At 42.0% G+C, this 25,558-nt stretch overlaps 1 protein-coding gene across 5 annotated transcripts in view; it reads left to right on the top strand.

The window, feature by feature from the left end:
- Positions 1 to 8,737: 8,737 nt before the first annotated feature.
- The window catches only part of tpd52l1 (tpd52 like 1), a 34,883-nt gene continuing 18,062 nt past the window's right edge, over positions 8,738 to 25,558 (top strand). For 3 of the 5 annotated variants that reach the window (XM_043683988.2, XM_043683974.2, XM_043683965.2), the window contains exons 1-4: positions 8,738 to 8,820; positions 14,175 to 14,272; positions 16,942 to 17,090; positions 22,300 to 22,401. In XM_043683988.2, coding sequence (XP_043539923.2) covers positions 8,802 to 8,820; positions 14,175 to 14,272; positions 16,942 to 17,090; positions 22,300 to 22,401 — 368 coding nt within the window. In that variant the 5' untranslated portion in view covers positions 8,738 to 8,801. Of the gene's footprint in view, positions 8,821 to 10,211; positions 10,328 to 14,174; positions 14,273 to 16,941; positions 17,091 to 22,299; positions 22,402 to 25,558 lie in introns of those variants that run through there. The other 2 variants (XM_087980628.1, XM_043683993.2) reach the window with 2 other exon arrangements.

The following is a 25,558-nucleotide window of genomic DNA, read 5'->3' as shown; positions in this document are numbered from 1 at the left end:
CAACCTGGTTGGTCATTGGGAGGAATGAATCTAGTTGATAGCTGGAAGGAAGTGTCGGCCAGAGGAATGGAAGGGAATGGAAGGAAGGGAGGAGTTGGGGGATGGGAAGGAAGTTTATTTGAAATTGGAGAACTCAATGTTGAGTTTTCCACGCTGTAGGCTGCCCAGGCGGAAGATGAAATGTTGTTCCTCCAATTTGCAATCTGATTCACTTTGGCAATGGAGGAGGCCAAGGATGGACATGTTAGAAAGGGAGTGGGAGGAGGAATTAAAATGAGCAGTGACTAGGAGGTCCAGTCGGCCCCGTCAGCCCCTGCAGGTCTAGCTGAGATGCTCAGCGAAATGTGCTCAGAGTTTACATTTGGTCTCCCCGATATAGAGAAGACCACATCAGGGGCACCGGATACAGTAAACTAGGTTGAATGAGAGGCAGGTGAACCTCTGTCTCATCTGGAAGGACTGTTTGGGGCCCCAGATGGAGGTGAGGGGGGTGGTGTGCCAACAGGTTTTGCATCTTTTATGGTTGTAGGGAAAGGTACCGGGTGTTCAAAGGGTTTGGTGGGGTGAGTGTCTGGAACCAAGGATTGGCAAATGGAATGGTCCTTGCGGAAAGCCAAGAAGGATGAGATGGGGAAGGTGTTCTTGGTGGTGGGATCTAATTGGAGTTGGTAGAAGTGTTTAAGGATGATACGTTGGATGCGGAGACTGTTGGAGGAGTATGTGAAGACAAGGGGGACCCTGTCTTTATTGTGTTTGAAGTGGAGGGGCGGGGTTACAGCAGTGGAGCAGGAAATGGTGGAGGTGCAGTGGAGGGTTTTCTGGATGATGGGGGGGGGGGAAGCACGTTGTTTAAATTAGGTGGACATCTAGGATGCTTGGGAGTGGAATGTCTCCTCGTCTAAGCAGATGCGACGGAGACAGCGGAATTGGAAAACCAGATGGAGTTCTTGCAGGACGCTGGATGGGAAGAGGTGTAGTCCAGGTAGTTAAGGGAGTCTGAGCATTTGTGGTAAACATCTGTCTGTAGACTGTTGCCAGAGATGGAAATTAAGAGGTCAAGAAAGGGGAGGGAGGTGTCCGAGAAAGATCAAGTGAATTTAAGGGCAAGGTGGAAGTTATGGGTGAAGTCGATGAACTGCTCCAGTTCAGCCTGGGTGCAGGATTAACAGCAGAAGAGTTGGGCCACAGTGCCTGCATAGGTTCTGAACAGGGAATGTTACATAGCCGACAAAGAGGCAGGCATAGCTAGAGCCAATCCAAGTGCCCAAGGCCATCCCTTGGATTATAACAAATTTGAAACTAAATTAAAAGATGCACAATTATGGATATTTTCAAAATAAATGTTTGTATCACTTTATTTGAAGCTGATTAAATAAATGAGCTCCTAGAACTGAGGCAACCATCCTAAAACAAACACAGAAATTGCTGGAGAAACTCAGCAGGTCTGGCAGCACAGTGGAGAAAGAAACAGAGTTAAGATTTTTACTCTTCTTCAGAACTAAATTAGGTTAAGGTGAAAAGCCTCCTTAGCTACTATTGGATATGATGACCTCTGGTCAAAATAGGAAGAACAAGAGACAACATAAAGCAAGGTGTGCACTTCTAAAGAGGGGAAAGTGGAGGAGCATTGGGGAGTGCATGCATAATTATTGAAAATGGTAGCACAGGTCAAGAAAGGGGTCCAAGAAAAGATTCATGTGAATGGGTCCAAAGATGTGGACGTTACGTTGTGTTGTCAGAGATTGACGAAACTGAGGCAGTACTTCTTGCAGAACTGAAGATCAAAATTAGAAGTGTCCGGTTGGAATAGATAAGGATAAACAATTACCAGTAGCAGAAGGTTCAAAAGTAGAGGGCACATACTTAAAATAATTGGCAAAAAAACAGCACAACTGTTGTATGGACATGTCAGCTCACTACATTATGTGAGCTGTTGTTTGTGATAATGGTTACTACCACTGTCCTTTTTAAAAATGGGGAACTATATGACTTGCTTCGTCGAACCAGAAGACTCTCTCCTAGTTAACAAGATGAGGCTTTTTGTGTGTTAGTTCCACACGCTGGAATTAGTGTGAACAATTTTCACCCCTTCTCTATGGAAAGATAGAGTCATTGAGGTCTACAGCACAGAAAAATTCCCTTTGGTCCACCAGTCAGAAACAGCCACCTAACGATTCTAATCACATTTTCCAGCACTTTGCCTATAGCCTTGTATGCCTTGGCATTGAAAGTGAACATCTAAATACTTCTTAAATGTTATGAGAATTTCTGCCTCGAACACACTTACAGAGAGTGAATTCCAGATTCTCACCAACCTCTGGGCTGAAAAGGGTTTTCTTCATGCCCCTTCCTAATCTGTTGACCCTTATTTTAAATCTACACCCTCTGGTCATTGATCCCTTCATCAAGAGGAGAAGTTCCTTCCTCTGCTCTTCAGAATTTTATACATCTCAATCACGTCCCCTCTCAGCATCCCCTGCTCCAAGGGAGACAACCCCAGTCTATGTAATCTCTCTTCATAACTAAAACCCTTCAGCCCAGGCAACATCCTGGTAAATCCCCTCTGTACACTCTTGAGTGCAATCACATCTCTCCTATAATATGGTTTTATACAGTTCTGGCATAACTTCTGGTATAAATTCTATGCCTCATCTAATATAAGTAAATATGTCACGTGCCATCTTAACCATGATGCAGAGGTGCTGGTGTTGGACTGGGGTGGACAAAGTTAAAAATCACCCAACACCAGGTTATAGTCCAACAGGTTTATTTGGAAGTACTAGCTTTCAGAGCGCTGTTCCTTCATCAGCTGGTTGTGGAGCAGGATCATAAGACAGAATTTGTAGCAAAAGATCATAGTGTCATGCAACTGATATGATATATTGAACAAACCTAGATTGCTGTTAAGTCTTTCATCTTTTAGAATACGTTGCAGGTTTTGGAGAGTGTCAGTGGAAGGGTACTGATTGGTACGGCGGGAAAGGAAGAAACGGAGGGTTTTGAGTCCTTCGTAATGGGGGATGGAGGTGTACAGGGACTGGATGTTCATGGTGAAGATAAGGCGTTGGGGACCGGGGAAGCGAAAATCATGGAGGAGGTGGAGGGCATGGGTGGTGTCCCGAACATAGGTGGGGAGTTCTTGGACTAAGGGGGACAGGACCGTGTCGAGGTATGCAGAGATGAGTTCGGTGGGGCAGGAGCAGGCTGAGACAATGGGTCGGCCGGGGCAGTTAGGTTTGTGGATTTTGGTCAGGAGGTAGAAACGGGCGGTGCGGGGTTGTGGGACTATGACCCTCCTTCGACTGACTGAACTGGTCCTCACTCTGAACAACTTCTCTTTCCAATCCTCCCACTTCGTCCAAACCAAAGGAGTAGCCATGGGCACCCACATGGGCCCCAGCTATGCCTGCCTCTTCGTAGGATATGTGGAACAGTCCATCTTCCGCAGCTACACTGGCATCACCCCCCACATTTTCCTCCGCTACATCGATGACTGTATCGGCGCTGCCTCGTGCTCCCACGAGGAGGTTGAACAGTTCATCCACTTTACCAACACCTTCCACCCCGACCTCAAATTTACCTGGACCATCTCAGACTCCTCCCTCCCCTTCCTAGACCTCTCCACTTCTATCTCGGGCGAACGAATCAACACGGACATTTACTATAAACAGACCGACTCCCACAGCTACCTAGACTACACCTCCTCCCACCCTGCCCTCTGTAAAAACGCCATCCCATATTCCCAATTCCTTCGTCTCCACCGCATCTGCTCCCAGGAGGACCAGTTCCAATACTGAACAACCCAGATGGCCTCCTTCTTCAAAGACCGCAATTTCCCCCCAGATGTGATCGACGATGGTCTCCACCACATCTCCTCCACTTCCTGCTCCTCCTCCCTTGAGCCCCACCCCTCCAATTGCCACCAGGACAGAACCCCACTGGTCCTCACCTACCACCCCACCAACCTCCATATACATCATATCACCCGTCATCATTTCCGCCACCTCCAAACGGACCCCACCACCAGGGATATATTTCCCTCCCCTCCCCTATCAGCATTCCGAAAAGACCACTCCCTCCGTGACTTCCTCGTCAGGTCCACACCCCCCACCAACCAAAACTCCACTCCCGGCACCTTCCCCTGCAACCGCAAGAAATACAAAACTTGCGCCCACACCTCCCCCCTTACTTCCCTCCAAGGCCCCAAGGGATCCTTCCATATCCACCACAAATTCACCTGCACCTCCACACACATCATTTACTGCATCCGCTGCACCCGATGTGGCCTCCTCTATATTGGGGAGACAGGCCGCCTACTTGCGGAACATTTCAGAGAACACCTCTGGGACACCCGGACCAACCAACCCAACACCCCGTGGCTCAACACTTCAACTCCCCCTCCCACTCCACCAAGGACATGCAGGTCCTTGGACTTCTCCATTGCCAGACCATAGCAACACGACACCTGGAGGATGAGCGCCTCATCTTCCACCTAGGAACCCTCCAACCACAAGGGATGAACTCAGATTTCTCCAGTTTCCTCATTTCCCCTCCCCCCACCTTGTCTCAGTCCCAACCCTCAAACTCAGCACCACCTTCCTAACCTGCAATCTTCTTCCCGACCTCTCCGCCCCCACCCCCACTCTGGCCTATCACTCTCACCTTAACCTCCTTCTACCTATTGCATTTCCAACGCCCCTCCCCCAAGTCCCTCCTCCCTACCTTTTATCTTAGCCTGCTGGACACACTTTCCTCATTCCTGAAGAAGGGCTCATACCTGAAACGTCGATTCTCCTTTTCCTTGGATGCTGCCTGACCTGCTGCGCTTTTCCAGCAACACATTTTCAGCTCTGATCTCCAGCATCTGCAGTCCTCACTTTCTCTTATCAGTCTCTGCTTGGCCATTCTGTGTTGTTGCGTATCCCAAAAACCGCCTTGGAGGATGGTCACCCGAAGATCCAACGCCAAATGTCCCTAACTGCTGAAGTGTTCCTTGACTGGGAAGGAACATTCCTGTCTGGTGATTGTTGCACTGCGTCCATTCATCCATTGTCATAGCATCTGCTTGGTCTCACCAATGTACCTTGGGGCATCCTTGCCTGCAGTGTATGAAACAGACAACATTGAACAAGTCACATGAGTACCTGCTGTGTACATGGTTGGTGATATCCCCATGTGTAATGGTAGTATCCATGTCAACACTCTGACACGTCTTGCAGTGGTTGGCATGATAGGATTTTATGGTGTTGTAGTCAATGTTGTCCTGAAGGCTAGGCAGTTTGCTGTGAACAATGGTCTGTTTAAGGTTTAGTGGTTGTTTAAAGATGAGAATTGGAGGCATAGTGAAGGTGAGGTTCTCATCCTCATCAATAATGTGTTGCAGGTTGTAGCATATGTTGCATCTTAACCACATTATCTACCTTAAGGAACCAGTCAGCATGCACACCAAGATGTCTCATTTGTGCTTCACAAGATCCTATCAATCATCATCGATTCCCTAGCCTTGTTTGACCTGCCCAAGTGCATCATCTCACACTTAGCCAGATTGAATTCTATTCGCCACTGATCAGCCCATCTGACCAGCCCATCTATATACTTCTGTAGTCAAGGTGATCATCCTCACAATTTGTCACCCGATTAATTCATTTCATCTATGAATTTACTGATCAACCCTTGCATATTCAAGTCTAAACCATTTACATTAAACTACAAACAGCAAAGGTCCCTACACTGATCACTGTGGAACCTTCCTCCAGTTACAAAAACATCCCTCAACCATTATCCTATGTTTCCTGCTACTCAGAAAATTCTGGGTCCAACTAGTCAAATTTGCTTGGATCCTATCAGCTCTTATCTTCTCTGCCAATTTCCCATGCAGGATCTTATCAAAAATTTGCTGAAACCTAAGTAGACCACATCAACTGTATTGCCTTCCTGTACACAGTGGGTCACTGCTTTGAGAAATTCAATCAATTTGGTCATATGACCTCCCATTAACAAAATTGGTATAAGCAGTAGATTAACTGCCATACCAGCACCGGAGACAGTGCAGAGATGAGGCTGACACCAGGTACTGTTTAATGAGGAGAGATTGAGCAGGTTGGGCTTGTACACATTGGAATTCAGAAGAATGAGAAGTCATTTTATTAAAACATGCAAGATTCTTAGGGTACTTTATTGGATATGTGCAGAACTGTTGTTTCCCCTTAAGGGAAAATCTATCACCTAATCTCACAATAAGTGGTGGTGCACATAAATCACAGGTGAGGAGAAATTTAATCTATCAGATGGTGGTGAACCTGTGGAATTCTTTACTGCAGAGGGCTATCAAGGTTGGATCATTAATTACATTTAAGACTGAAACAGGCAGATTGTTAATCAGTAAGGGACTCATGAGTTAGAGGGAAAAAAACAGGATAGTGGAGTTGAGTATTATCTCTGATGTGTGTTGTCTAGAGCCTTTTCCTGAGTCCATCAGGAAGGATACAAGCCTGCGATGGGTGACTATTTGGGGCAATGGAGGCCTGCAGGTCAAAGCCTCTCTGTGCATAATTGATTATTTCATTTTCTGCTTGGATCCACTGTCAGTGCACAGACTTAAGAGCATCTGTGGTGAGTTTGAACTGGCCTCAGGAGCCAAGATAAATCAAACCATTCCTTTACCTCCTTCATCGTCAGGGCAGATTATCTGAAGGTACTGGGAATATGGTTCAGATGGACTGGGGCATGTGCAAAACATTTGGGAGAAGGGGTTGGACCGAAGGGTCTGTTTCCATGCTGTACATCTCTATGACTATCACTATGAATGTATTGCCAAAGTGAGGCAGAAACTGGGCAGATAGGAGCACCGTTCCCTCTCTATTATGGGTAAAAACCTGATTATCAGATGTGAGATACTTTCGGTGGTTTTGTATGTGGCACAGGTCTGGCACATTCCCCAAGCTTGCGTCACTGCAGTCACCCGAGCCATTTTCCACTTCATCTGGTGATCAAAAATGGACTGTGTCTACAGGGACACCATGTATAATGCTCTGGACAATGGGGGTAGAACATACCAAATGTTGCTAGCATCCTGATGGCCACCTTTGTATGTGGTTGCATCAAGCTGTATGTATAAGCCCTTGGTACACAAACACCACATACCGAATTTCTACCTGTCCTCGGTGTTGTGAAGGATGGGCCTGGCCTTAGTGCAGTGGTCTAGTTGGGCCATTCCATATCACCTGTCCTTCACAGAGAAATTTACAAAGAAAAATAACTGGCCACAAGTCCATCAGAAAATGATCATCACGTAATGTTCTCGAGACTCTGCGAGAAAAGGAGAGGTTGAACCTATTGTGTGGATCCCTGAGACTGTTAAAATCATTTTTCTCATCATCAGAACTTCCCAACAAGCACCAAGAAGTAGCTTGCCTGGTGATGAGAAGGGCACTGCCTGTCAGATTCTTCATGCACGCCCAGTCTCTGTGTGCCAACTCACAGTGCTTCGAAGCAGTTACAACACATCTTCTGGAATGTGCTTTTGCAAAGAAGCTTAAAGAGAGATGCAGTGGTTTTCATCGTCATTCATCCTGAGCAGCTTCATTATGTAGGATTTGTGCTCAACAGGCTGTTCCCCAGGACAAACACAGAGACCAACCTTGACTGAGCCTGGAGGACCATTGATTTGTTGAAATACATTGTTTGATCTGCCCAAAATCTATTGGTCTTCTAGTGTATAGAGTTGACCTGAACCAATTATTGCAGGCTGGCACATTCCAACGTCCAGAACTACATGCTGAGGGATGCCCTAAAACTTTGGGCTTCTACTGCTAAGGTGCAATGGGGAAAGACGACTAATTCTGTCAAAGTATAATGAAGGTCCATTCAGTTGTCAGACCCTTCAGGTGCCTCCAAACGAACATAAATAGTTTCCTGGATTAGTAGAAAATGCTTTTGTTTTTTGCAACTGTCAAGAAGCTCTGAGAAATGTCAAAAATCTAATGTTTTGCTTTTTCTCTGCAAAGACTACAAACTGATTTTGAACATTTGTATGTACTTATAGATGGTTTTATGAATAAAGTATAGTTTTGAAATTTAAAAAAAATGAGGTGGTTGAACTATATCTGTGGGTTGAAGCTAGTGCTTCCAAATAAACCTGTTGTATTAAAGCCTGGTGATGTGTAATTTTTTAACTATATCATTAGGGAAAATATTGGAAAGCTGCGTCGGATGAAAATGTTAGTCCTCCAGCCAGCGGGGTCTTTGCTGTAATGGATGAGAGTGCGAGTCCTCCTGCCAGCGGAGTTTTTGCTATATTGGAGAAGAGTGCGACTCCTCCAGCCAGTGGAGTCGCTGCGGTATCCTATGAGGGTGCGAGTCCTCCAGCCAGCGGGGTCGTTGCTGTTTCGAATGAGAGTGCGAGTCCTCCAGCCAGTGGGGTCGCTGCTGTTTCGGATGAGAGTGCGAGTCCTCCAGCCAGTGGGGTCGCTGCTATATCGGATGAGAGTGCGAGTCCTCCAGCCAGTGGGGTCGCTGCTATATCGGATGAGAGTGCGAGTCCTCCAGCCAGTGGGGTCGCTGCTGTATTGGATGAGAGTGCGAGTCCTCCAGCCAGTGGGGTCGCTGCTGTATCGGATGAGAGTGCGAGTCCTCCAGCCAGTGGGGTCGCTGCTGTATCGGATGAGAGTGCGAGTCCTCCAGCCAGTGGGGTCGCTGCTGTATCGGATGAGAGTGCGAGTCCTCTATCCTGAAGGTGGAGCGGAGTGCAGGTGTGAACGAGGAGTCCAGTTCCCAGCGGATCAGGATTGAGAAGGAGTCTGATGGAGCTTAATGAGGGAGGTAAGGGTTCGCCTCCATATCCTCAATACACCCAAAGGGGAATAGCGAAACTTTTCCAAAAGTAGTGTCGTTAAATTTTCCAACGATTTCTTTTGCATCATTCCAAAACCTTGAGAATGTCTTGTCAATGTCATTGAGCTGGAGTCAATGCTCAGATTAAATCAGACGTGTTTCTAATTTACCATTGAATGTTTGACTTGGGAAACTTAATTTCTGATTAGGTCTGACCAGCAATATTAACTAAACTGAGTACCAGGAGATGCGGTTGCCTTGTGGATCGGTTTCCCTGTCCCCATGGTTTGGTCAGAGGGGAAACTGAATTAACAAAAAACCATGGAGGCTGGAAATCTGAAACAAAGAAAAATAGAAATTGCTGGTGAAACTCGGCAGGTCTAGCAGCATTCGTTTCGAGTCTTCTCGAAACTGATTTTCTCTGTATAGATGCTGCCAGACCCGCTGAGTTTCTCCAGCAGTTTCTATTCGTGGTTTGTTTCAGGATGCATTACTGAATGAACTGCTTTTATCACCATAGTTGGAAGAATCTTGAAACGTTGCACCAAATGTACTGGCACAAAGGGTTTAAACTGTTTAAATTTAAAGTAAGCACCTCAGCTCCAAAGACATTTGGAAAGGAAATAGTTAATTTGATTTTTCAAAAGAAGAAATTGTGCTTTTCATGGTTTTAAGACTTCCCAAAGTGCTGTATAGTTTATATATTTCTTTTGAAGCTAATCACTGTTTTGCAAGAAAAAGTGCATATGTATGCAAGTGAAAAAGTGTAAGTTTTGTCAGTCTTGAGGCTTGCTTCTCTCCAGTTTGTTAGGACTTATTAATTAAGATACCTTGGAAGTAGCCATTGTGGATTCTTTACAGTATGGTTTTCAGTTTGAAACTGTGACAAAAATAAATTATATTCTTTAAGGATAATTGTGTTTAGGCAGTAGAATACTTTCACAACTTTATACTCCAGTGTTAGACTAAGGATGCCCTAAAATGATTGGGAATTAGGGTGGTTCAGTTAAGACTCAAGGTAAAGCTGTTTGTTGTACTATAGTTATCGACCTTAACTCCAACCTCAAAAGAAATAAAACCTTAGCCGTGTCACAAGGACCTGCTACTGTAACCAAGTATGATTGTAAATCACTTCTTGTTTAAATTATAGTGTAGTTGTTTACACCAATCTAATGGTAGGGTTAGGTGAAAAATCAGTTGGCTCCTGGTTGTCTGTATTTCAAAATGTGCATAATCACTGGTCTAAATACAGCAATCAGAAGAGAAGAAATTTGTTTATATTTTCTGAGACTGTCTTGAGTCTACTTAATTTTTTTAAATTATTTTATCTTTGTAATGTTTGTATTCATTTCTGCTTATCTTTACTCTTTCTATCTCAGTTCTCTCTCAGGTTGCAGTTACAGAACAGCTCAGTAAGCACTAAATATTTGCTTTCCTGTGTACCTCAAACACATGGAGCCATCATGTAAAAGTGCACAAGAAACTTCTGGCTGAAGTATGTTTTTCGTGTTCAGTGGATTGTATATCTACAACCTTATCATATAGATGATTCAGATGCTGAGTTCTGAGTTTGGAATTACATTACTAGTTGGGAGACAATAGTGTGATATTGTTATTGGACTAGCAATCCAGAGACCCAAAAATAGTATTATGGGGACGCTGGTTCGATTCCTGCCAGAGCACGTGGTAAAAATTGAATTCAGTAAAAGACTTGGAATTAAAATTCCAATGATGACTATGTCAATTTTATTAAATTGTTATTAAAAATTGATCTATTCACCTGGGAATTCCTTCAGGGATAGAAAACTGCTTTCCTTTCCGGGCTTTCATGTAAGTCTGGACCCCTCTAGACATTGTCTCTGAAATGCTCAGATGTATCAAGCTTGTTAAAAGCATCAAAAAAGCAATTAAACAGGATAGATTTCAGCCTTGTCAAAGGCATTCTTACCAACATAATAAAAGTGAAATATGCCAGATACTGGACATCTGAAATAAAAACAAGGGAAACTTTGGCTGCATTTGTGGAGAGTTAATGCTTCAAGCCCAAACACACTTTTTGACTACACTGAAGTAGGTTGGAAAAATGATGGTGTTTATGTTATTGACAAAGTGGGAGGAGAAGCAGATGGAACAAATGGTGAGGATGCCCAGAGCAAAAGAGAAAGGGTGTATTAATAATAAAGGAAATATTGAGATGTAAGACATCTCTATACATTTGATTACGAGAACGTAAATCAGCTTTGCTGAGCAAAAAGAGACAAACAAAATGCACTGGAAGGGCCTGGGTGGTGGGTTGTTGGAAGGTCCTGATGATTGTAAAGTGACTAGGTGGAAAATAAGGTGTTGTTCCTCTAGCTTCATTGGAATACTGCAATGGACCAAGGACAGAAATGTTAGTATGAAAACAAAATGGTTTATTGAAGTGGCAAACACTTGGAAGATAGAGATCATCTTACACACAGAGCAGAAGAGTTGGGCTGCATTTGGTCTCAGCAATTTAACAATCTAAAAGTGACTACTTTGTGAGCATCAAATGCTACATTGAAAAAAAGTACAAGTAAACCACTGCTTCAGTGGGACAATGTATTCGCACTAAGAAAGGAGGAGGTAAAAGGACAAGTGTTGCACCTTCTGCAATTGCATAGGAAAGTGCCTTGGGAGAATGAGGAAGTGTAAGGAATGATGGAGGAGTGTAGAAGAGTGTCACAGAGAGAAGTCCATGTGGAATATTGACAGGAGGGAAAGGAAATGAAAGGTAATGATCCTTTGAATGTGGAGACTGGTGGGATTGGAAGTGAGAACAAGGAGAACCTTGTACTTGCTCTGGAAAGGAGGGGCAAGTGTGAGGACAGAAAAACAGGAAATGGGTTAGACCTGGCCAAGAGCTCTTGCCTATGGGGTAAAAGGGGATGATGCTCTAGGTATTCCAGTGGAAGGTGTCATCAGAATAGGTGCAATGAAGAATTTGGGAGAATGGAATGGAGTCCTTGCAGAAACCAGGTTTTGAGTGTATATAGTCAAGATAACTGGAAGTTGATGGGTTTGTAGTGAATACTAGCATATAGCCTGTCATCAGAAATGGAAATAGTGAAGTCAAGGCAAGGAAGAATCAGTGATGGACTAGGTGAGTGAAGGATGGAAATTAGAAGTGAAACTGATTAGATTACTTAGTGTGGAAACAGGCCCTTCAGCCCAACAAGTCCACACCGACCCTCCGAAGAGCAACCCACCCAGACCCATTCCCCTACATTTACCCCTTCACCTAACACTACGGGCAATTTAGCATGGCCACTTCACCTAACCTACACATCTTTGGACCGTTGGAGGAAACCGGAGCACCCGGAGGAAACCCATGCAGACACGGGGAGAATGTGCAAACTCCACACAGACAGTTGCCCGAGGCAGAAATTGAACCTGGGTCCCTGGCGCTGAGAGGCAGCAGTGCTAACCACTGTGCCACCGTGCCGCCCTGATGAACTTATCCAATTCTGGATAAAAACAGGAAACATTATGATGACATTAACAGTGTATCAGAGAATGAGTTGTATGTTGGGGCCTGATTAGGACTGGAACAAGGAATGCCCACAAAGGCATAGGCATAGCTGGAATCCACATGGGTACGCATAGCCATGCTTTTGACTTGGAGAAAGTGGGAATGATTGAGGAAGTTGTTCAAACTAAGAATAAGCTCAGCCAGGTGAAGAAGAGAGGTGTTTGATTGGACTGTTCAGGTCTCATTTCAAGAGAAGTGGAGAACATTCAGAATGTCCGAGTGGGGAATGGACATGTAGAGGGATTGCACATTCATGGTGAAAAATGGGTGGCTGAGGCCAGGAAATTGGCAATTATAGAGCTGAAATAAAGCCTCAAAAGGACCATGAATGTAAGCAGGAAGAGACTGAATAACTGGAGACAAAATAGAGTCAAATTGAGAAGAAATAAGTTCAGTGGCGCAGGGGCATACTGAAAAACTGGGTCTGCCAGGGCAGTCCTGTTTGTGAATTTTGGGATGAAGGTAGAAGAGGGTTGTGCAGGGGTTGGGGGATTATGAGAAAGGGAGCTGTGGAGGGGAGATGAAGCTGTTGTTTCCAGGACATGTTTGACGGTCAGATCACAATCCAGGGGAGATAGGAAGAAGTGTCCAAGAGTTGACATTCAGCCTCTGTGAGTTAGAGGTCAGCAAGCCAGTTGACAACACCATCCTTTACTGGCAGATTTGATAACACAGTCAGGGTAGATCTGAGAGAATGGAGTGCATGCAATTCAGAGGAAGACAGATTAGAGTGGGTAAGGGGAGCAGAGAAATTAAGGTGGCTAATGTCACGTGGAATGGAGAGAGGACTCCTGTCCAAAGCAGTGGGCACAGAGACAAAGACATTGGAAGAAGATGTTAATATCACATGCCTGAAATTCATTGAGGTGGGTATGTAAAAGTCTTTGCTGAGCACATATCGAAAGTTAAGGGGTAAAGTGAATATATGGCAAAAGTGGGATTCGGAGAAGGCATGGAGCATCAATAAAAGGGACCATGCATAGTCCTTGTGGAGCAAAGTTCATTCTTCACGAGGATACCCTCCATTGTGATATATTGCATTGTCACCATGCTCAGTGGGATTGACTTCAACCAGATCTAGCAACTGAAGACTCAGCATTCTTGTGGCACAGTGGACCATCAGCCACAGTACAATTGTACTCAAGACACTCACGGCAGGGCATACCCCCACTCTACAGTTACGATTAAGCCAAGAAATTGGTGCCTTTTCAATGAAAAGTGCATTAGGTTATGTGTTATAATGTAGAAGGAGATTATTCATACCAATGTGTTTGCACTAGCTCTCATCCTTGGTGCCAATCTCCAGCCTTTTCCACATTTGTATTTAAACCAAGGCTGCCAGAAACACCACTGCTACCTAAAAATGAGGTGTAAAAATTTCCCCGTGCATTACAGCTCAGCGATCTAAACCCAGGGGTAAATCCATCAGTACCTAGGAATTGTGTGTGTCTAAGTATAAAATATTATAAGTTTAAAAAAAAACTACTATTCAAAATGTGATGATAAAAGCTTACAGCTTGTTCACAAGATGTTTACTTGATAAGTTGACAATCTTCCATCTACCCACAGATCAGGAATGATGATTTCAGTCTGTAGCTCTGTTTCCAATTTTTCTAGTAACAAAGCAGCTCATGTCAGTGTACAGCAGAAAAGCTAAATGGCAGTTAACATTTGATAACCCTCAGCCCTGATACCAAAATATTCAGTAGCTCAGGAGTGATTGTGTAATTCAAGTTCTAACCTTTGAAACAGAAACAGGGAATACAACAATATTCTTATATTTTAACAGCACTTCTTGAAGCCAGATGTTTTAGTGACTTGGGTTCTGATATTGACCTTGGAATGCTCCCTGAAGAAAAAGAAGATCTTGGTGTAGAACTGGCCAAGGTAATCTGAAAAAAATATAGTTATAAATCTAGCTTTAATGAATCCACAAAACTGCACAAAAATATGAAATTTATTGCTTTGAATTCCATTGAAAATAATTCAATTTAAAACAAAATTGACTTAATACCCAAATTTCCAAGCTTTTCCCAATGACTTTTGGGTTTTTCCAGAGATTAGCTGAGCCACAAGGATCTGCAGTGTCTTGGGTTTGATTCCTGGTTTCTGTTTAGTTAATAATGTCCTTTAATGAAGGGAATGACCATCCTGGTCTGGCCTACATGTGATTCCTGGCTCTCAGCAATGAGGTTGACTTTTAACTGCCCGATGGGTAATAAATACTCCCTAGTCAGCAATGCCTTCATCCCGTGAATGAATAAAGAAAAAAAACATTTTGCCGGGCTGATTGTTTTTATGATGTCAGAGGAGGGATCTTTTTGCACATATCTGAACAGTGCACTGCTACATTCACAATGCTTCTGATCATGAAGGGGCCCATATCGGCTGACAGCAGGGCATAGGTAATATTCCAGCTTGGTCCAAATGACAGATAATGTTTGCATCATCAAACTGCTGATAGTGGCTATCTCAAAAGCAGAAAGCACAGCCATCTTGTGACCTTCAAAAGGATCACTTTCCCAAAACTCTTGCCACCCTCACCTTCAGCATAATCATTGACCAGAAGTTTAACTGAGTCAATCGTATTTATGTGCTGAGAACTCTGGTTCACCACTTTGATATTTCAAAACTCTTCAGCATGTCTGTAATTTAGGAGTGTTGATGAAATGCTTCCCACTTATCTGAATAACTGCAGCTGTAGCAATAGTGGAGAGGCTTGATATTCACCAGAACAGAGGAGTTTGCTCAAATCTTCTCTTTGTCTTTGGACTTGAACTGCATTCCACTTGTACTGGTACAATATGACTGCAGAATGGATGAACCTAATCCAATAAGTAGGGCAGAACTTATACAATTCATGACAGGGCCCTGGGTATTGTTGTAGAACCTAGGGGTTCGGGTACATTATTCTTTGAAATTTGCATCACAAGTAGGCAGTTCAGCATGCTTGCCTTCATTGCTCAGACCTTTGAGTATAGGAATTGGGATGTCATGTTGAGGTTGTACAGGATGTTAGTGAAGGCCTGCTCTGGTGTACTGTGTGCAGTTCTGATCGCCATGTTATACAAAGGATATGATTAAACTAGAGAGAGTTCAGAAAAGGAGGGTTTGAGATTTAAAAATAGACTGGAAAGATGAGGACTTCTTTCACTGGAGTGTAGGAGATTGAGGACTGACCTTATTGCAGTTTATAAAATTGTGAGGGGCATAGGTAAGGTGAATGGCAAGGGTCTTTTCCCTCCGGTGGGGGAGTTCAAAACTAGGCGGCATGTTTTTAAGGCGAGAGGAGAAAAATTTAAAAAGGACATGAGGGGCAACATTTTTTTTATACACAATGGCTCATATGTGGAATGAACTGCCAGAGGATGTGGTGGTTGCAAGTGGAGTTATAATATTTACAAGACATTTGATAAGTTCATGAATAAGAAAGATTTGAAGGGATACTCAGTACTGCTGCAAGTGCAGGCAAGTGGGACTAGGTTAACTTGGGGACGTGATTGGCGTGTTGTGGTTGGACTGAAGGGTGTGTTTTGATATTGTACATCTCAATGTATCTGTCATACAACTTGATCTCCTATTATCTCTATCTATGAGGAAATGCTCTCCCTTTGAATCTTCCCCCACCCCTCCAGAAATAAGCTCCTCCCATGAAAGCTGAATTGGACGTTTATACCTGTCCCTTCAATATTGGTGTGTCAGCGTCATGGTATTCCATAGCATTATTGTAGGAGCAAATCACCAGCGTTTCTGAATAAACTCAGCACAAGATGCTCAGACAACAAATGAAACATTGTAACTGCAGCATTTCCAATATCAAGAAGAAGCTTTTTAAAAACTTTGTTGATTTGCCGGCATTTTTGGTAAACTATCCTTCGTTATCCTTTTTGGTTTATCCACTACCTTTGACATTGTTGACTACACAAACCACCTCCAATGCTTCTTCATTGTTGTCATGCTGGATAGGACTACACTTATATTCTTATCTATCATAGATGGAGTATTCCTGCAATTATAGCTAGTCTTCCTGCTTCTCTGGTGTCTTCCAAGTCTCTACATATTACGTCACCCATAAACATAGCATTAACTGTATGTTGACAATACACAGGTGTAGCTTCCTGGTACTTCAACTTTTCTACTGTTGCTGAAATATTGGATTGTTTGTCTGGCATCCAGGACTTGGAGCAAGAATTTTCTCCAATTCATCTTGGGAGGCAGTGGCCTGCTGATGAAAAACATGGAAACAGGTTGCCTTTTCAATGACAGCAATTGCATAGCCTGTCAAGAATTCTAGTGACAAAGTATACTTAAAAGTAGGTATTTTAAAAGTAAAAACTGCAACTCACATTTTCTCTAATCTATACAGTTAATGTTTATGGGGTTAGGGCTTATAGATTTGCAAAGTGCACTCAATATTACGGTAATTTATGCATTTGTTTACTTCAGCAAGTTCAGTAGGCTAGAAGATGGTTATGACTTTGATTATAATATAAACCTACTGAAATTTCTATTTTGAAGGTGTGCATGAAGAATTAAATGTTTTCTTTCAATGTCAGCTAGAAGATGAAATCTCTACCTTGAGACAAGTTCTAAGTGCCAAGGAGAAGCATCTAGTGGAAATAAAACAGAAGATGGGCATTACCCCACTGAATGAAATAAAACACAACTTAAGCAAAAGCTGGCATGACATGCAGACTTCTGTGATGTAAGTTTTTGAGTGGAGGAGTTTGCTGCAACTTGATTAAAGCAAGTGCACGTTATTCCTGCTGTTGTATGAAGGAACGCTTTGCTGTGATTCATCAAAATATTTATTTGCTTGATATAAGTTGTGTTTTGAGATGCTGGATAATTTTTAACTAATAGAAGCATCTATTAAAAATTGAAATGAACCTTTCTCCCATTTACGTTGGTGGTGTAAATTTGCTGCATTGGATCTTGAATTGTCCACCTCAAAAATAGATAGCTGTATTTGTGGACACCGCAAGGATTAAATTAAAGTAGCCAAATTTGAATGCTCTCCATCACTCATTGTTGTATTCTCAAACTTGGTTAAAGTAGCTGTAGGTTGTTGGCATCCAGAGAGATTTATACCAGAATTGGAATCTACATATCTACTTTCAAATAGTTTATTTAAAACATGATAGTGTGTTGAATGAGTACTTCACAAGATATCTATTTTTCACCTATTTGAAGAACCTGAGAAAGGAAATGGCAGATAAGTGCAGGTCATACAAACTTCAACCTACCTGTCTGCTTCATTTTCCCTCATGTGAGTAGATTGGGAAAAATTGCAACCTTTGCAATTTTATGTCTTTTTAAAGTCTTTTTAAGCTAAATAAAATAAATGCCACATGCTGCAATTCAGTTTTACCTATTTTACTTTCTTGTGCCTTTGAATGAATCTAATTTCACCTCAATGTTTCCTTCAAACTAAGCATAGGAGTAGTTAGAGTTAGAAATTCATCAAACCATCAGCCAGACAGAACAAAAGCACTGTTGCCTTTATTTCCCTGTTGGGAAATGGACTATGAAATATGCTAGGTTGATATTGCATATATTATCCTGAATATCAATTTCAAATCTTAAATTTAATATTTTAAAAACTGTTGCATAGTTACAGGTAACTTTTGTGAAATGAGCGTGATGGAAGCTTTGCTTTAAAATCAGTTTGTTTTTGAAAGTAAACACAACTTTGCATTGATTTTGAGCTGATGAAATATTACTATTTGGATATGAATTGAGAGCTGACTATCCTGTTGCCAAGCCACAGTTGAGTGGCTATCGGTCTTGTGTGAACTGTCAATGTTCATCCTTGTTTAATTCGTATGTATTGTTTGCAACTCAATATTACATTACATCTGCAATTATTATACTCATTATAAAAGAAATATTTATTTCAAAAGTTGAAGGAATGACAACATAGTTCCAAGTCAGGATGTTCTGAGACTTGGACGGGACCTTCACGTTGGTGGTGTTAACAGGCATCTACTATACCTGTCCTTCTAGGTCGTAAAAGTCACATTTTACAAGGTGTGTGGGAACAGCCTTGGTGAGTTGTTGCAGTGCATCATGTATATGGTACATTACTGCCACTATGCACTGGTGACAGAGGCAATGAATGTTTAAAATGATGGATCAGATGGATAGGTGGTGAATTAGCTGATCAAATAGGCTGATTTGTCATGCGTGGTATTGAGCTAAGTGAGTGTTATTTGACCTTCACTAATCCAAGTAAGTGGGCAATATTCTATTTTATTCCTTACTTGTGACTTGTAGATAGTGTGTAAGGTTTGAGATTCAGGAACAGAATTGCTTGCTGCCAAATTCCTAATCTTTCCCTGCTATTGTAGACACTATTTATATAGCTGCTCCAGTTATGCTTCTGGTCAGTGATAATCCCCCGGATGTTGATGGAGGGGAAAGTGATTGTAATGCTGTTAAATTTCAAGTGCCGATAGTTACCTTTCTTCTCTTGGAGACGGTCCTTGCCTGGCACTTATTTCCTGACATTTATCAACCCAAATATGAATATTTTTCAGGTCTTGCCACTTTTGGCCATAGACTGCTCCAATATTTAAGGAAACAAAATGAAATATTGCGGGTGCTGGAGATCTGAAAGAAAAACAAAAGTGTGGAGAATTCAGCAAGTTTGACAGATTTGTAAAGAGAAGAACTAAAGCGGAGTCATTAGACTCAAAATGTTAGCTTTGTTTCTTTCTCTAGTGTTGCCAGACCTGCTGAGTTTCTCCAGCACTTCCTGTTTTTATTCCAATATTTAAGGAGTTGTGAATGGTATTAAACACTCTGCAATCATCTGCAAACATTGTCCTGTTGATTTTCTGATGGAGGAATGGTCAATTGATGAGGCAGCTGATGATGTTTTGGCCTGATATCCTCAGGAACTCCTACATTGATGACCTGAGACTGAGAAGATTGGTCTCCAACAACCACAACCAAGTTTCTGGATGAGACTTTAGCTAGTGGAACATTTTCCACCTGATTTCATGAGTATTGGTGATTAAGTTGCTCGTACATAATTGCTGTCACTGACCGCTTCCACGCTTTGCTGATGACTTGGAGTGAACTGATGGAGCATTAATTGGCCAGTTTGAATGTGTCCTGATTTTTCTGGACAGGCTGTACATGGGCAGTTCTCATAGGCATCTTAGTTTTTAAGAAAGCGGATTAGTTAATACTTTAGAGAGATGTGTTGAGATAAAAATTGTTAGACTATTTTATTTCTGTAACTCTGAAGATGGACGAGGGAGATCCAGTAGATGTAGTGTACCTGGACTTTCAGAAAGCTTTTGATAAAGTCCCACACAGGAGGTTAGTGAGTAAAATTAGGGCGCATGGTATTGGGGGCAAAGTACTAAATTGGATTGAAAATTGGTTGGCTGATAGGAAACAAAGGGTAGTGATAAACGGCTCCATTTCGGAATGGCAGGCAGTGACCAGTGCGGTACCGCAGGGATCCGTGCTGGGACCTCAGCTTTTTACAATATATGTTAATGATATAGAAGATGGTATCAGCAATAACATTAGCAAATTTGCTGATGATACAAAGCTGGGTGGCAGGGTGAAATGTGATGAGGATGTTAGGAGATTACAGGGTGACCTGGACAAGTTAGGTGAGTGGGCAGATGCAGTTTAATGTGGATAAATGTATGGTTATCCATTTTGGTGGCAAGAACAGGAAGGCAGATTACTACCTCAATGGAATCAATTTAGGTAAAGGGGCAGTACAGAGAGATCTGGGTGTTCTTGTACACCAGTCAATGAAGGCAAGCATGCAGGTACAGCAGGTAGTGAAGAAAGCTAATAGCATGCTGGCCTTCATAACAAGAGGAATTGAGTATAGAAGCAAAGAGGTGCTTCTGCAGCTATACAGGGCCCTGGTGAGACCACACCTGGAGTACTGTGTGCAGTTCTGGTCTCCAAATTTGAGGAAAGACATTCTGGCTATTGAGGGAGTGCAGCGTAGGTTCACGAGGTCAATTCCTAGAATGGCGGGATTACCTTACACTGAAAGACTGAAGCGACTGGGCTTGTATACCCTTGAGTTTAGAAGACTGAGAGGGGATCTGATTGAGACATATAAGATTATGAAAAGATTGGACACTCTGGAGGCAGGAAACATGTTTCCGCTGATGGGTGAGTGCCGAACTAGAGGACACAGCTTAAAAATATGGGGTAGACCATTTAGGACAGAGATGAGGAGAAACGTCTTCACCTAGAGAGTGGTGGCTGTATGGAATGCTCTGTCCCAGAGGGCAGTGGAGGCCGAGTCTCTGGATTCATTTAAGAAAGAGTTGGATAGAGCTCTCAAAGATAGTGGAATCAAGGATTATGGAGATAAGGCAGGAAGAGGATACTGATTAGGAATGATCAGCCATGATCATTTTGAATGACGGTGCAGGCTCGAAGGGCTGAATGGCCTACTCCTGCATCTATTGTCTATTTTTGTCTGTAACTAAATAAACAGTCATGGTTCTCACAGTTCTCACTTCAAATTAGCATGTAGACTATCTCTGGAGGGGGAAAAATGTACTGTTCTCTCCTAGTTGGTAGGTGAAGTGGCAAAATACATGACTGACCACATCAAAAGTTCAGAGGTCTTCAAGTAGCCTGGCCTAGACCACACCTGCCTTTCATTGCAGACATAGAAAGACAAGGCATTCTCAACTTTAGAATGCAATTTTTTTCTAAGATATTTGGATTACTTACTCTGATTTCTGATCTGTATCTTCAGCATGTGGCTATCCTGTGAATCTAACTCCTTGAAAGAAAGTTTTAACTTAAATCCTTTTTGTATCAGTTATACTAACTTCCTCTTCAAAGGTCAAATACTGAAAATCCCTAAACACAACAATGATAAAATGAAATATCAAATTTGGGCTTGAGTTTGTTTCACTTCTGAACATTTTGGTTTATCAACCCTATTTATAATTTAGCATGAGAGTATTGAAAACTGTGATAAAGGGTAGTTGTTCCTTTGACTTTTTTTTTCAAGATAGCGAATTAGTGCAGACAGATTTGATGTGATGTCATACTCAGTCAGATCTTGTGTTCATCTACAACAAAGCACAACAGGCTTCTTTCTCCATGTGTAGATCATTGTTGCTATGGGAGATATCTACACGTGAGAAGACATATTAATGTCAGTAAACTTGAGATGTTAAGACAACTGACCAGGGGAAGGGCAGGTAGATCAAGTTTAATAACTGATTGCTCAATAAATTTGTGATTAGCCTCCTGCTATGCTCAAGGTACTTTTTTGATTTTAAGAGGCTTAAATTGTTTCTTCTATGTGTTTACGGTAAAATTGTTTTCTGAAATAAAACATACTTATATAATAGCAACAAAATACTCTTAAAGAACAGAATGTGAACTTTTGTTCTTAATTCTTTAATGGTGAGCAACTGCAATCAAACTGTTAGATTTGCAATATGCAGAGAGTGGAGTTTCACTGCAATCTCTGTAAAGAAACTGGATGAAGACTTGGAAGCAAATGATATTGTTGCATGCAAGTGGTAAGAAGAATATTGTGCAACATATTTTGTTGTCACTATTCTGTTTTGGAACCTCTTTTGGACTATCTTAAGGGGATGAGGTATTTTCCAGAACTGTTTTCCCCTTAAAGAGACTTGTCTTTTCTTTAGAGCATTTTCTTTCTTCTCCTCTGAGGTTGCATTGGTGCTGATGAATACATGTAGGTTGCATTGAAAATCATGTTACTCACATTCATCACAATTAAATGAGATGGATAATCTGGACTTTGTGTTCTTTTTCATATAGTGACAAATAACATTTGAAGTTTTTTAAAAAGTAAGACTCTGTAGAACTCTTCACTTTCCTCTCCTCAGTATTGTCTTTCACCCTTAATTTATTTTTGTTTCTTTCTTTCCAAAAAGATATAAAAAAACACAGGAGACTCTTAATGCCACAGGGCAGAAAGCTTCAGCAGCTTTGAACAATGTAAGTTCTACACTTGGCAAGAAACTAGGAGAGATGAAGTAAGTAAAAGTCAATGTAATTCTATCTCAATAGATTTGACTGCAAAAAGCTTTTGACTACCATACTTGTATGTAGCACACACATTAGTCCCTTCATTCTACTTAACACTGAAGATTGTGATTCATTCAGAAGATTAGGTTTTGTCTCTGTCTACTTAATTTAAAGCAAAATGGAATTACCCAGAGTCATCTACAGCAAGGAACCTCTATTCCTGATGAAGGGCTTTTGCCCGAAATGTCGATTTTCCTGCTTCTCGGATGCTGCCTGACCTGTGGTTTTCCAGCAACTCTCTAATCTAATCTAGACCCTGGTTTCCAGCGTCTGCAGTCCTCCGTTTTGCCTCCATGTAGAAAACACTCTACCTTCATCTATTGTTTTAGTCACACCCTCAAAAAACTCAAATTTGTGAGACACAATTTCCCACGCATAAAGTCGTGCTAACAATCCCTAATCAGGCCTTGCCTGTCCAAATGGACATAAATCCTCTCTCTCAGAATCCACTCCAACTACATACCCACACTAATGTCAGACTCACCAGTCTATAGTTCTCACATTTCTCCTTAATCTTTCTTAAATAAAAGCACAACATTAGCCACCCTAATGATACAAATATCTCTACTAGGGGCTCGGTGACTTCTTCCCTAGCTTTCCACAATATAAACTTGATCAGGTCCTGGAGACTTATCTATCTCTTTTTCTGTAATGTGGGTTGTTTTCAAATTATCAATAATTATTTCCCCAAGTTCCCTAGCTTCCATGTCTTTCTCCATAGTAAATACTGATGTGAAACATTCTTTCCCATCTCCTATGGTTTCACACATAGATGACCTCATTGATCTTTAAAGAGCTCTATTCTTTCCCTAGTTGCTGCTTGACTTGCTGTGCTTTTCCAGCACCACTCTAATCTAGACTCTATTTTCTACATGGACTTTAGTAAAGCTTTTGACAGGGTTCTGCATGGTAGAATGATTAGTAAAGTTATATCATGTGGGATTCAGGGAAAGCTTGCCAGTTGGTTACAAAATTAGCTTGACTACAGGAGACAGAGGGTAGTGTTGGAGGGTTGTTTTTCAGACTGGAGGCCTACGACCAGTGGTATTCCACAGGGATCAGTGCTGGGTTCACTGTTGTCTCTCATTTGTATAAACAATTTGGATGAGAAATTAGGAGAAATGGTTTGTAAATTGTGGATGACACCAAAATTAATGGCATTGCCGACAGTGAAGGAGGTTATCTAAGATTACAAAGGGATCTTGATTAATTTGGCCAATTGGCTGAGGGATGGCACATAGAGTTTAATTTGGATAAATTCATAATGTTGCATTTTGATAAGATGAACAAGGGTAGGACTTATATAGTTAAAGGTGGTGCTTTAGGTAGTGCTCACAAACAGAGAGACCAAAGGGTCCAGGTACATAGTTCTTTGAAAGTTGTGTCACAAGTAGACACGGTGGTTAAGAAAGCATTTAGCATCTTGCCTTCATTGCTCATACCATTGAGTATAGGAGTTGGGATGTCATATTACGGTTGTATAGGACTCGGTGAGGCCACATTTAGGAAGTGTATTATTAAACTGGAGAGGGTGCAGAAAAGAGTTAGCGATGTTGCTAAGACTGGAGGGTTGTAAGGAAAGGCTGGATAGGCTGTGACATTTTTCACTGGAGCGCAGGAGATAGAGGGGTGACCTTATAGAGGTTTATAAAATCATGAAGGGCATAGATTAGGTGAATAGCAGGGTAGAGAAGTTCAAAACTAGAGGGCATATTTTTAAGATGAGAGGAGAAAGATTTAAAAGGGACATGAGGGGGAACTTTTTTGCAGAGAGTGGTTCGTATGTGGAATTAACTGCCAGAGGAAGTGATAGATGCAGTTATGATTATAACATTTAAAAGACACTTAGACAGGTAAATGAATAGGAAACGCTTAGAGGGGTATGGGCCAAATATCGGCAAATGGGAGTAGTTTAGTTTGGGCAACTTTGTTGGCATGGATGGGTTGGACTGAAGGGTTTGTTCATGTTGTATGACTCTGTAGCTTGAGTTGAACAGATAGAGTTTGTGATGATCAAAAGGAAAATTGACAGTTCGCTTGGCATGGGCTAGAGAGAAGGAATCAAAGTGAAAGTTAGTTCTCAAATTAGATGTTAGTTGATGGAGAAAGGGAAAAACAAGCAAAGAGAATAAAGCATCTTTAAGGACAGTGTTAAAGTATAATTGTGATGAGAGATTTTTGGTTGATGTAAAAACTAAATGGAGATTCTTTGGAGTATGTTGCCGACAAAAATAGGGTTTAGTTAGTATTGGTTTTAGTTTAGTAGTTCAAATAAAAATCCTAAAACCAAATTTCAAGTTATGTGATCTTTCCAGTTGGTTGTTAGAAGTCAAATATCTTTTCAAAAGTTATCAGTCTTTGTGGGAATGTAACCATAAGACCATAAGACATAGGAGTGGAAGTAAGGCCATTCGGCCCATCGAGTCCACTCTGCCATTTAATCGTGGCTGATGGGCATTTCAACTCCACTTACCAGCATTCTCCCCGTAGTCCTTAATTCCTTGTGACATCAAGAATTTATCAATCTCTGCCTTGAAGCCATTTAGCGTCCCGGCCTCCACTGCACTCCGCGGCAATGAATTCCACAGGCCCACCACTCTCTGGCTGAAGAAATGTCTCCGCATTTCTGTTCTGAATTTACCCCCTCTAATTCTAAGGCTGTGTCCACAGGTCCTAGTCTCCTCACCTAACGGAAATAATTTCTTAGCGTCCACCCCTTCCAAGCCATGTATTATCTTGTAAGTTTCTATTAGATCTCCCCCTAACCTTCTAAACTCCAATGAATACAATCCCAGGATCCTCAGCCGTTCCTCATATGTTAGACCTGTCATTCCAGGGATCATCCGTGTGAATCTCCGCTGAACACGCTTCAGTGCCAGTATGTCCCTCCTGAGGTGTGGGGCCCAAAACTGGACACAGTACTCCAAATGGGGCCTAACCAGAGCTTTATAAAGTCTCAGTAGCACATAGCTGCTTTTATATTCCAACACTCTTGAGATAAATGACAACATTGCATTCGCTTTCTTAATCACTGATTCAACGTGCATGTTTACCTTTAGAGAATTCTTGACTAGCACTCCCAGATCCCTTTGTATTTTGGCTTTA

Source organism: Chiloscyllium plagiosum, unplaced genomic scaffold (assembly GCF_037043375.1).
Source record: "Chiloscyllium plagiosum isolate Xiang-an unplaced genomic scaffold, Cpla_swu_hap1 HiC_scaffold_3, whole genome shotgun sequence".
Lineage (NCBI taxonomy): Eukaryota > Metazoa > Chordata > Chondrichthyes > Orectolobiformes > Hemiscylliidae > Chiloscyllium > Chiloscyllium plagiosum.
Note: the sequence above shows the minus strand (reverse complement) of the source record. Positions and strands in the feature narration are given on the sequence as shown.